The sequence below is a fragment of the Nelumbo lutea genome, chromosome 1 (assembly GCF_056320005.1).
Source record: "Nelumbo lutea isolate HS-2025 chromosome 1, American lotus-T2T, whole genome shotgun sequence".
Taxonomy (NCBI): Eukaryota; Viridiplantae; Streptophyta; class Magnoliopsida; order Proteales; family Nelumbonaceae; genus Nelumbo; species Nelumbo lutea.
This window is the reverse complement of record NC_142684.1, coordinates 50,114,558-50,127,047: the sequence shown is the minus strand read 5'-3', so window position 1 is coordinate 50,127,047 and position 12,490 is coordinate 50,114,558. Positions and strand designations below refer to the sequence as shown.

At 43.4% G+C, this 12,490-nt stretch overlaps 2 protein-coding genes across 2 annotated transcripts in view; one reads left to right on the top strand and one right to left on the bottom strand.

Moving 5' to 3' along the window:
• LOC148874595 (chloroplast envelope quinone oxidoreductase homolog) overlaps positions 1-1,437 on the bottom strand; it is a 72,726-nt gene extending 71,289 nt beyond the window's left edge. The window contains exon 1 of the mRNA XM_088963717.1: positions 975-1,437. Coding sequence (XP_088819843.1) covers positions 975-1,040 — 66 coding nt within the window. The 5' untranslated portion in view covers positions 1,041-1,437. The remainder of the gene's footprint in view (positions 1-974) is intronic.
• A 7,805-nt stretch (positions 1,438-9,242) lies between these two features.
• On the top strand, positions 9,243-9,665 carry LOC148874594 (uncharacterized). Its single transcript, XM_088962212.1, has one exon. It carries the CDS (start codon positions 9,243-9,245, stop codon positions 9,663-9,665), a length of 423 nt encoding a protein of 140 aa, XP_088818338.1.
• The last annotated feature ends 2,825 nt before the right edge of the window (positions 9,666-12,490 follow it).

Below are 12,490 nucleotides of genomic sequence, written 5' to 3'. Positions count from 1 at the left end.
ATAACAGCAAACCCAGTATTCCACGAGAGGACAAAGCACATCGAAATTAATTGTCATTTCGTCCGTGACCATTTAGTAGCTAAAAGGATCATTACAGCTCACATTCCAACCGCTCAACAGCCTGCCGATGTCTTCACCAAAGCTCTAGGTCGGGACAGACTACATAGTCTTTACTCCAAGTTGGGCATTGTTTCCCACGCTCCAACTTGAAGGGGGGGGTATTAGGAGAAACAATTTTCCACGCATGTATATTGGGAGAAGCAATTCTCCATGTGGGACTTTGTTGGTTAGGCGGTTACTCTGTTTGTTGCATCATATACAGATGGCATAAGCAGGTTGCCATGTATCTATAAATCCTGATCGAATGAAAACATTATCATCCTTTTTTTGCTCTAACAAAATTTAGATATTGCATACTTAATTTAACTTGCTAAGCTTATTAATATTCCGAAACACTAATTAAACTCTTGTAGGATTTTAAATAAAAGGTAGACAAATGAGAGCTCTAAATATTGTTATGATTCTTCTCCTTCTGCAATATCTTGTTCATCATAAGCTCTTCAGTCATAGCATGTGGAGACAACTCTTAAAAAGAATGTCAAATGGGTCTTAAACTCTGAACCCAGTGTGCATATCCTAGTTGTCAGTATCATTTCTTCTATTTTCTTCTCATTCTTTTCTATGACTTCTCCAGTTTTCGCCAATCAGTGGTTTAGTGCATTCTTATATATCTACCTAATTCTCGCGGAGTTCCAATGGTTGAAAATTCTTTCATAAAAATAAACAAACATTGAAAGAATTCCGAGTTAAAGAAAAGGTATATTGAAAGAACTCCTTCAACCCAAAAGCACATAAATCAGCCTTTAAGAAGAAAGAACAAATTTGTAGATTAAAACCAAACTAACAGAGAAACCCAATAAACTGAGAAACTAAAAAAGCAAAAAGACGTGAGGAAATAACAAAATAAAGGTTACCTTCAAACCAGCTGATCCACCACCATAAGCCTCATAACGGACAGCTTGCATAACCTTCCCGGCCATAATCACAAAAAGGAAAAGGCAGATTTAGAAACCCAAATCCGTATCAGGGCTACAACAGTTTTTCAGAGTTCAGAGTAATAAACGAAACACTGCAATGATTATCCTGGTGTGAACCCCGGAAACACTTTTCCTCCCTTTGGCTGAATACAGAGAAGCCACGGTCCACAGCGAGTTCAGTTTCATAAACGTGGCATTTGTTCGTACTTTCGACACGTCACCTACCAACTCGCATTAATGAGCTCTTGCTTCTTATTTTCTTTGTTTTGGTAATTTTGTCTTTTTATTTTTTTGTTCCGAAGTGTTTTGCATTGATTAATACAAATTTTAAGCCACGATCCACAGCGAGTCATCAGTTTGATAAACGTGGCATTTGTTCGAACGTTCGACATTTTCACCTACCAAGTCGCATTAATGAGTTCTTATTTCTTATTTTCTTTGTTTCGATAACTTTATCTCTTTTTATTTCTTTGTTCCGAAGTGTTTTGTATTGATTAATACAAATTTTTCATAAATCCCTGTCGTGATGTAGATAGACATTCGAATTAGAAAAATGCATGCATAACAATGAGCCCGGGTCATTTTAAAAAGTATTAAGATAAGGGTCACAACATAAAGCTCCTTCGATGAAATTGGTCCATTTTGAATTACGAGATGAATCGACTCCAGGTTGAATTGCTGATCTGGCTTGGGAAAAGCCCATTTCATTTGAGAAATCATTTTTAAAAGTATATTAGATAAAGCATATTGTGTCATTTTGAGATGATTCCTGATATATTGGTTAACACAGCTCCTTTATAATGAGTTCGGATCTACTGACCACGATACATTGCTGACTACGTGCATATTGCCACACATCAAGAATATTGGTGATGTAAAATATAACTAATATTTCTGATGTGTGGCAGGATGTATGTGGCAGTAATGTGTTATGGTCAATAGATGCGAACTTGTTTACAATTGTCCAAAAGTGCTAGTATAAATTGCATTTATAATGATAAACGGCTTTAAATTGAAAACATAACATGGAGTGATTAGACTTAAGGCTCAGTTTGGAATGACTCTAAATACAAATATTTATAAAATAAATGCATACAAAATATAAAGTTTTGTATTCTATATATTTGTATTTTTATTCTTTCCAAATGGAACTTAAAGTAATAACTGCAGAGCCTCCAACATTTATGATATGGGGTATGGTAGAAATAACTTGATAGAATTGGAAAGGTGGGGGAATGAATCAAATTTTAAAGAGATAGTGGATCATCATTGGTGGACTTATTGATAAATGAAACCAAAAAAAAAAAAAAAAATCCCTGAGGTGAATTGAATTATAAATTTCCCATGAACTTATTTGCCCACATGATGAAAGAAAATTTTCAATTAAAAACACAAGAAAACCGAAAATTAGAGAATCCAAATGTAGGCTTGCTTTGGAATGAGGTTAGGGCTATCCTACCCATAGGTCAGGTTGGGCAGGGTGTACCAGTCCAAACGAATTGATAATTAATTCCATAAGTTAGATTTAAACTGTTATAATTATTAACCGGGACAATCAAGTCTGAACCATTTAGACCAATAGTACGTGTAAAATATAACTGTTTTTTAACCGAATTTATCTTATAAAATTTACCCCTTTAACATAAAATATAACAAAAGCCAAGAAGCCTTTATATTTTATTAAGGTCTAAATCAGTTTAGAATCCTTTATATATTATTAACTATGTAATTGATTGGGATTTAAATCAATTTGGAATAAAAAGAACAGGTTTTCACCAACTTAATTAATATAATTAAGGACAAAATCATAGAATTAAAACTTACAATGATTGGTTCGGAAGGTTCGGAGGAATAATGTGACCAATCCATACCCTTCGTCATTCAGTCCTATCTATGTTTTAAAACCTAGCATGATGGTTAAATCATTTTGCCCTATGGACAGTACCGACTCAACCATCTGGTGAATTGGTGACTCTATATGAAAGAATAGTTGGTCATTTGACCCAATGTTTTATAACACAACTTCAAGGGTGAACCATCTTTTGGTTCACCAATTCAACCGTCTGATTAACAGACAATCCATAACATCATGAAATTTTCAAAAAAATAAGATAACAAAAAGAGTCATTTATTAATACAACCGCTATAATTTTATGAATTTAGTAAAATCTATTTTGTACTTTGAAGTATTAAGGGTAATTTTGGAATAAACATTCATGAACTCATGCACTTAAACATTTTTCATTCAGTTTATTTAATCATGTTACTATTTTCGGATAGAAAAACAAATACTTCTTAATGAAAAGTTTATTAAATAAATAGATTGCAATTATAGAGAGTGTTTTAATAAAATGAAAACTGTAGATCATGTTTAAATAAATCTATGAAGTCTTCTAATAAAAACCCAATAACCTGCAAAGTGCCAACCAGTACCAGTAACCTAGTAAATGGACAAAGTAGGTCACCGTCTCGACCACATCCAAGTTTGACGGGTCATCAACAAATAATCAACATCAATGTTTTTTGCAATATGGTGAGTTAGTGGTTGGTCACAATGATTCAACTATTTCAATAAGGAAAATTTATGTATCCCAAATTCAGAAGAGATTTGACCAATCAAAGCACCTGTAAATTTGATGAATACCATTTTATTGGTCACTTTTTTTATATTATCGGTTGATTGGCTGCAATTTTTTTCTGTTATCATGTATGCCCTTCTAACGTACCTGGCCTTGATATGGTAGATAGTGCAAAGTGGAGCCAATAGTGAGAAAAGAAAAGGAGGACTAGAGTTTAAAACCTTGGTCCGTGATGATTTCTTCTTAATTTATGAATTTAAAACAAATAAATATATTGGGTTTGAATATTTTATAGTATTTTATTTTATATTATTGTTTTTATTTTTAATTTTATATAAATAATTTTAAGAATATGAACGATAAAAAACCAAAACATTTTATAAAATTCTGAAATCGACCTAATAGATCTGCAAGTTAAGTTGTTTGAAGAGATTAGACCTTTAGACTCATTAAAAATTTAATAAATTTTCAATCCAACCTTACCCAAATTGCACCTCTAAATATCATTAAAGCTTCACACATTTTTTTATTCTAGAGACCAGGATGTATCACCTAACGATTGAACCCACACACCTTGTAACTTTATTGGATTTACGTGGCTTGATGCCCTTCATAATGTACCTGCCATTGATATGATGGATAGTGCAAAGTGGAGACAGTCATGAGATAAGAACAAAGTATATAACAAACTTTCAATCATTTTAAGACCATGGTCCACAATGATTTTTTTTTTTCTGAATTTCAAAATTTTGAACAAATAAATTTATAGGGTTTTGATGTAGGCCCAGATGGCCCAGACTAATACCAGGACTTACACGTGTCAAGAGGTGCATGTTAGGTCTGAGACAATCAGTTGGCATGCTATTTAACTCGGCGCAAAGCAGAAAATCAATGGCACGGGGCCACTTGGCGCCCTGGGATGGCCATGTACCCCGTGTACGGACTCAATCCCTGTTGTCCGACCTCACCTACCTCCAAGCCAGTTCAAGTATAAATAGGAGGCAACCCCCTCCAGGTAAAGGATTGGACATTCTAGCTCTCTAGCTCACTCTTGAGATTTCTTGTTGTGACCCCCTTCAGGTAAAGGATTGGACATTCTAGCTCTCTAGCTCACTCTTGAGATTTCTTGTTGTGACCCCCTTCAGGTAAAGGATTGGACATTCTAGCTCTCTAGCTCACTCTTGAGATTTCTTGTTCTGACTTCGTCTGGGTGCTTGCACCTTAGACCTCGTCCACTTTGTACCTTCTTGCTAATTTGACTATCGAAGTCCTCACCTCGGGTCTTCACCAGAGCCCTCTGACATTACCCTTCCTTGCATAACAAACCTCAAGATCTTTATCTACCTCGGATACCAGAAGTCGCGGACCTCAGATCTCCCCCATTTCGGACTCCGCTCCTCGGTCATGCTAGTCCTCGGCTTCCAGCACCTCGAATCCCCTCGGGTTTAGGAGTGAATTGACAGTGTTGATCTCGGCCAATCCGAGCATCAACAATTGGTGTCGTCTGTTGGAAAGTCGCTAAGACTTCCTTTAATCTAACTTATAATCAAGAACACCCCTAAGATCCAATCAACATGATACGAAACACTAGGAATTCTTAGAACATGGTCACCAACGAACAGCTTCAAGCGGTCCCAACCGTTTGGACCACCTCACCCAGCGTGCCAAGGAGGTGTGTCCTAGGTAGGAGGCCACTCTCAAGGTAGCCGCCCCGTCGGGGCATCGGATCAGGGGCAGCGCAAGTTTGTGGACCCGCTAGCCCTCAACTCCGCCAAATCCCACTGGGCCAAGCCCTTTGAATTTGGTAGCAGCCGACGTGCCAACCAACCACCTCGGAATGCAAGACTTCCCAACCGAAGGGGAGAAGAATTAGCTCAGCCCGGCAACAACCGCCAGGACTCCGAACAGCACCACTGTCGCCGAAGACGAGAGGCCTCCTGGGACAAAGGAGGACGACACGACCACTACAGCCCTCACTCTAGGGCTGAGGGCCGACGTTGCGCCTCTCCCTCTCAGGTCTCCGACCTCCGTGACCTCCTCAACAACTACCATTCCAGACGGAACGGCCACGGCCCCACATCCGAGTACTTGGGAATCCGAGATGACCCCCACTGAGTCCATGAGGACAGGGAAGGGGCATAGGTCCCCCTTGACCCTTAGATCATGGAATTGCAATCTCAACTCGGAGCCGTCAGGGACGAGCTCTGTCAAGTCAGAGAAAGTTGAGCTGAACCCTCATCTAGTCAGAGCCATACCTCTGGAAGGATGGATGCTTTCACCTCGGACATCATCTCTGAGCCCCTTTCCCTACACTTCAAAGCTCCCACGCTGGAGATGTACGACGAGATATCAGACCCCGATGATCACCTGGAAAGTTTCAAGGCGCTCATGCTCCTCTATGGATACTTTGATGCGTTGACGTGCCAGACTTTCCAGGCGACCTTCAAGGGGGCAGATTGGCGATGATTCTCCAGCATCCCACCTCGTTCCATCAGTTTGTGGGAGCAGTTCGCAAACTTGTTCCTCGCACACATCATCAGCAGCAAGCAATGCCAAAAAAACGTCGTCTCGCTAATCTCTGTCAAGCAGAAGTTGGGCGAGAGTGTGTGGTCTTACATTGTTTGCTTCAAGAAGTAAGAACTCGAGGTTTGCGACCTTGACCCGATGGTCTCCATGCACGCTGCCATCAATGGCCTCCTCCCCGGTTTGGCCTTGAAGTGCTCGGTAGCCAAGACTCTGCCAAAGTCTAAGGCAGAATTCCTCAAGAAGGCCCAAAAGTACATCACAATTGAGGAAGCATCGGCCGGTGACCACCAAGAAAGGGAGGTCGAGCGCCACCGTGGGGCTTTCGAGAAGAAGAGAAAGAATGAAGACCACCACAGCAACAACAAAAACAACAAAGACAACAAGAAGCCAACGGCCTCAGCCATGGCTTACAGTCAATACACGCCACTTAACCCGAAGAAGTACTGCAAGTACCACCGCGACATCGGCCATGATACCGAGGACTGCTACGAGTTGAAAAATGAGATAGAGTCCCTCATCCGCTGCGGCCACCTCAAGCAGTACATCAGAGGCGAGAACGGAGCCTTGTCCTCCCATCAGTAGCAGCAACAAACACCAACAGCTGAACATCTAGGGGCCAGCCCCAAAGAAGCTAAAGTAGAGCGGAGCCCTCGCCTTCACAGACGAGGACTTAAAGGGGGTCACGGTGCCCCATGATGACACGCTTGTGATCTCGGTCATCATCACAAATTTCAAGTGAAGAGGATTTTGATGTACAGTGGCTCCTTGGTTGACATCCTCTTCTATGGGGTGTTCGAGAAGATGAAGCCGACAACTGAGCGCCTCCAGCTTGCCAATGTCCCACTTGTCAGCTTCTCCGGCCAAGGTTCAAAGTATCGTTATGTACCAGCCCGTATTGGCCGATACGTATCGTTTCTGGGCCCTTCCGATACGCCCCTACAATGGGTGTATCGGGGGTCTAACCGGTTCAGGGGATGGAGGGGTCCTAGACCGGCTCCCCTGAACCAGATTTGAAAAAAAGTAAAAATAAAATAAAAAAAAACAAGTATCGAAATGCTCGATACGCCCCTACTGGTGTATCGGGCGTATCGATATTTTGAACCATGTCTCTGGCAACATAGTTCGACCAAAGGGAAGAATCACCCTACTAGTCACAGTAGGGACAGAGCCTTGACAGGTGACGAGGATGACAGAGTTCCTGGTCATGAAGACTAGCTCCCCCTACAACGCCATCATCGGGAGGTCGATCATCCACGCACTCAAGGTAGCCATCTCCTCCTATCACTTCGCCCTCAAGTTCCCCACCGAGCATGGCATCGGAGTCGTTCGGGGGGCCAACAAGTAGCTTGCCAGTGGTACATGGTGGCATTGAAGGGCAAGAATAAAGAAGCACTACCAGTTGAGGGCCTCGACCACATGGAGGAACCAGCGAGCTGAGGCCAACCGGCCGAGGACCTCATTTCGGTCCCCCTAGACGAGGCCAAGCCCGAGAAAATAGTTCGTGTCGGATCCAACCTTCCCTCAGAGAGCCTATCTGAACTGGTAAGCTTCCCCAAAACTATTTCCAATGTCTTTGCTTGGTCTGTCACTGACATGCCCAGAATTGACCCTTCGGTCATTACTTACAGGCTAAGAGTGGACCCGAGCTCTAGACTAGTTTGGTAGAGAAAGAGGAACTTTGCACCGGAGCGTTGGAAGGCCATAAGAGAGGAAATTGACAAGCTACTCGATGCCAGCTTCATCCAAGAGGTACACTACCCTAACTGGTTGTCGAATGTGGTTATGGTAAAGAAAGGTAATGGGAAGTGGCGAATCTGTATTGATTTTATAGACCTCAATTGAACCTGCCCAAAGGACAATTTTCCTTTGCCAAGGATAGACCACCTTGTCGATGCCACTGTAGGGTACGAGCTACTTAGCTTCATGGATGCCTTCTTCAAATACAATCAGATAAAAATGTACCCCAAGGACGAGGAGAAGACCTTGTTCATCACCGAGCATGGCACCTACTGCTACAAGGTAATGCCCTTCGGCCTCAAGAACGCCGGGGCAACCTATTAGTGCCTCGTTAACAAAGTGTTCAAGAACCAAATGAGGAGGAATGTCAAAGCCTACATGGATGAAATGGTAGTGAAGATCATGAAGGCTGAAGCACACACCTCCAACCTGGCGAGGCCTTCGACACTTTGCGGAGGTACACCATGAAGCTCAACCCCAGCAAGTTTGCCTTTGGCGTCACCTCGAGTAAGTTAATGGGCTTCGTCATCACTCAGTAAGGCATAGAGGCCAACCCAGAGAAGATCCAAACCATACTAGACATGGCACCACCTCAGCCGGTGAAGGAGACATAGAGACTAACTGGTAGAGTGGCCGCCCTCAACCGCTTCATGTTGAAGTCAGCTAACAGATGCCTACCCTTCTTTCAAGCCATCAAAATGTTAAGACTTCTAGTGGACAGAAGAGGGTTAGCACACCTTCGACGAACTGAAGACATACCTCACCTCACCTCCCCTCCTTTCTCGTCCCCTCCTCGGAGAGATCTTGTACTTGTACCTATCAACCGGGGATGAGGCCATCAGCTTGGTCTTGATAAGAGAAGATGGAGTGCAGAAGCCAATATACTATGTCAACAAGGTCCTCTGCGATGTTGAGACCAGGTATCCCGGGGTAGAGAAGTTAGCCTTCGCCTTGGTGGTCTCGGCCAGGAAGCTCAAGGCATACTTTCAAGCCCACACCATAACGATCCTGACCAACCAACCACTCAAAGCCGTTCTCACCAAGCCAGAGACCTCGGGGCATTTGATAAAATAAGCCATCAAACTCTCTAAGTTTGACCTCTAGTACCAGCCGAGGCCAGCAATTAAAGCCCAAGCCTTTATAGACTTCATAGTAGAATGCACCTTTAGCCGAGGCCTCTGTTGAGCTCCCAAAGATGAAGTAGAAGAAGGACCTCGGCCAGTTGGGGAGCCTCAGCCCACCTGGAAAATCTTTGTTGATGGGTCATCTAACTCTAAAGGAAGTGGAGCAAGTCTCATCCTCCTCACCCCAGATAATGCTAAAGTAGAGTACGCGTTGAGGTTTGACTTCTTGGCATCCAACAATGAAGCCGAATACGAAGCCCTCCCTCACTGGGCTACAGCTCGCTAAGGACCTCAGCTCACAACACATTGAGGCCTTCAGCAATTACCAACTGTTGGTGAACCAAGTTAATGGCGAGTATGAAGCTAGGGAGCAGAGCATGGCCAAGTACCTCACCAAAGTTCAGAAGCTAGCTTGTCACTTCCAACACTTCTCCTTACAGCAAGTTCCACGGACCGAGAACATGAGAGTCGATGCCCTGTCCAAGCTGGCAAGCACCTCAGGTGTAGCCCTCGGCCACGTAATTCGTGTGGAGAAATTGGCTCAGCCATCTATTGACAAAGCTCATGTCCTCCCAGTCCCGGCTGAGCCATCATGGATGGACCCCATCATCAACTTCCTTTTGACTGAGCAGCTGCCTAGCAACAGAAACGAAGCGATGTGACTCCAACGTCAGGCCGCTCACTATACCTTGCTCGAAGGGAAGCTATATTGGTGTTCATTCACCCTCCGTTACCTTTGATGCCTTCATCAAGAGAAGGGCGAGTACGTGCTCCAAGAGATTCACAAAGGCATCTACGACAATCACTTCGGCAGTAGAGCCTTGGCCCAGAAAGCACTAAGGCAAGGGTACTTTGGCCAATGGTCCAGAAGGATGTGGCTAAGCTAGTGTGAAGATGTAACAAATGTTAGAGACACTCCAACATATGACATCAACCAGCCACGACATTGTCAGCCTTCAGCAGCCCTTGGCCCTACGCCAAATGGGGCATGGATCTCCTCGGACCCTTCCCCCAAGCAACAGGGAACAGAAAGTACCTCGTCATTGCCATCGACTACTTCACCAAGTGGGTCAAAGTCGAGCCCCTGGCCACCATTATAGTCCAAACAATTCAAATCTTCTTTTGGAAGAACATCATCTACCGCTTCGGCCTCCCCCACATGCTCGTCACGGACAATGGAAAGCAGTTCAATGACGCAAGGTTCAAAGAATGGTGCACCTCTCTTAACATCAAGCAGTAGTACACCTTGGTAGGCTATGATAACTCCATAGTTTGATGCCTTAAGGGCATCGATTCAGGGGTATTTTCGGCCTTAGAATAGTTAAAGTGTGTCATTTTCTCAGTTAAATCCAATGTTGTGACCTCTGTGGGTCTTTGTGCAAAACTAGGGAAGTTTCATGGCTGAAATGCAGTTTTTGGGAAGCTAGTGTGAAGTCCAGTAGAGAGAGGGGTGTTTTTGTGAAAAACTGCGAACAGGAGGGTGCCTCCTATCTGCTAAACCTAGAATGGTGCCCCTCCTACTGTATTAGCACGCTCCCTTCTCCTTAGCAAACCCTAGTCGCCCCTAACTATTTAATCTCCGCCCTCCACCTCTTCTAATCTCCACCATTCATTCTAGGGCACTCTCTTTGTAGCTTTTAAACCCTAGGGTGCCACCTAACTTCTAATCATCACCATTTAGCACCTAACCACTAGATCTCAGCCCTTCATTCCATTCTCTATCTCAGCCATTCACTCTAGGGCGCCACCTAACTTCTAATCCTCACCATTCAACCCCTAACCACTAGATCTCAGCCCTTCATTCCATTCTCTATCTCAGCCATCCACTCTAGGGCGCCACCCACTTCTTTTAATCTCCACCTTTCAACCCTAGGCACATCAATCTCCTCCATTCATTTCTGGGCACTCAAATCTTAGCCCTACATAATATTGGGCGCCCTCTCCTTCTCTTCTCAACCTTAGGATCAACCCAGAACCATCCTAACCCTTCATTAGAGACCATAGGGCGCCCATATCTTTGCTAAAACCCAATTGCCGCCCTCCTCTTTCTCTCTAATCCCAGTTGTGTCCATCCTTTTCTATAAAAAGGACCCAAGGGCTCCTGAGAAAGGGTTGGATTCTGCCCCCATGTAAGACAGAAGGCTAATCTTGAGAAGTTCAAGGGTAGAGGAAGAAGAGGACGCCCACGCAAGAAGAGGGGTTCCTACTTGCAGTTCGCCAAAGCCACTACTGCTACCTCTAGATTCAGATCCCAACCATCAGTCTTAGATTTAATTTCTATTCTTTCATTTCCAGTTCCATTTTTTCCTTTCTGCAATTTACTTTATTCCAGATTAATTTTTGTCTTTTCCTTTCTACAGATCTAGAATTCGGCCAGGTAAGACGTATGGCCTAGCTCGAGAAGTTCGAGGGTCAAAGAAGAGATCTGAAGACTACTACCTCTCATCGGATTATAGACTTTTTATTTTGTTCCTTTTATTTATTTATTTCTATTATTTATTTATTTTTCTGCACTTGTCACTTTCAGCCTTGTTCAACTTTTATTTTAATGATCTCTAGTTTAATTTAATTAAATTATGTGTTTCTGCAAGTCTCAATTGTGTTCTCTTTCTCGGATTTAAGTAAATAATGATTTTTCCCTCGCTTCCCTCTGGATACGACTTGTTCTCACCATTAACTACATTTATAGTTGTTTGAGAATCGAAAAAAATTTATAAATATTAAAACTAGTGTTCCGAAGTGGTTAACGACACGCTTCAGAACACACTAGGCTACCCTTAGATGAACGGCCTAGCCGAGGTCACTAACCGAACTATCCTAGATGGATTGGAGACTAGACTTGACAGGGCAAAAGGCCTATGGGCAGACGAACTAATTAGTGTCCTATGGGCTTATCAGACGACACCTCGGACAGTCACGGGAGAGACCCCTTTCAACCTGATTCATGGCACCAAGGCCGTCATTCCAGCGGAGATCAGCTAACCGACACTTTGGACCGAGGCGTACAATGAGGCCGAGAACAGTGAAGCACTGAAAGCAAACTTAGACCTATTAGAAGAAGTTTGAGAACAAACACAGATCAGGGTAGCGACCTATTAGGAAAGAGTGGCCCGCTACTACAACTCATGGGTCAAGGAAAGGCACTATCGAGAAGGAGACCTCATCCTCAAGAAGGTTATGGTACCTGAGCCCAACGTTGGCAAGATCGGCCCCAAATGGGAAGGTCCCTACAAAGTCAAACACGTCGTCTACCCCGACACCATTCGCCTCGAGCACTTGGATGGAAGACCAATCACTCGGACATGAAACTCAGAGAACCTCCGAATTTACTACCAATGATTTTATCTCCTATTGGCTGAACAATGAATATAGCGCAAAGTTTCTCCTTGGCTCTATCTTTATTGTGTGTTCTTATTATAAGTGGCTAGGACCGCTCGGCTGCACGACCAATCGACGCGCATAGACTCCTTTGAGGCACTTACGCTCG

What these genes read in the sequence shown, in the direction of transcription:
- LOC148874594 (XM_088962212.1), top strand. Translation starts at nt 9,243, where the DNA reads ATGAAGCCGAATACGAAGCCCTCCCTCACTGGGCTACAGCTCGCTAAG.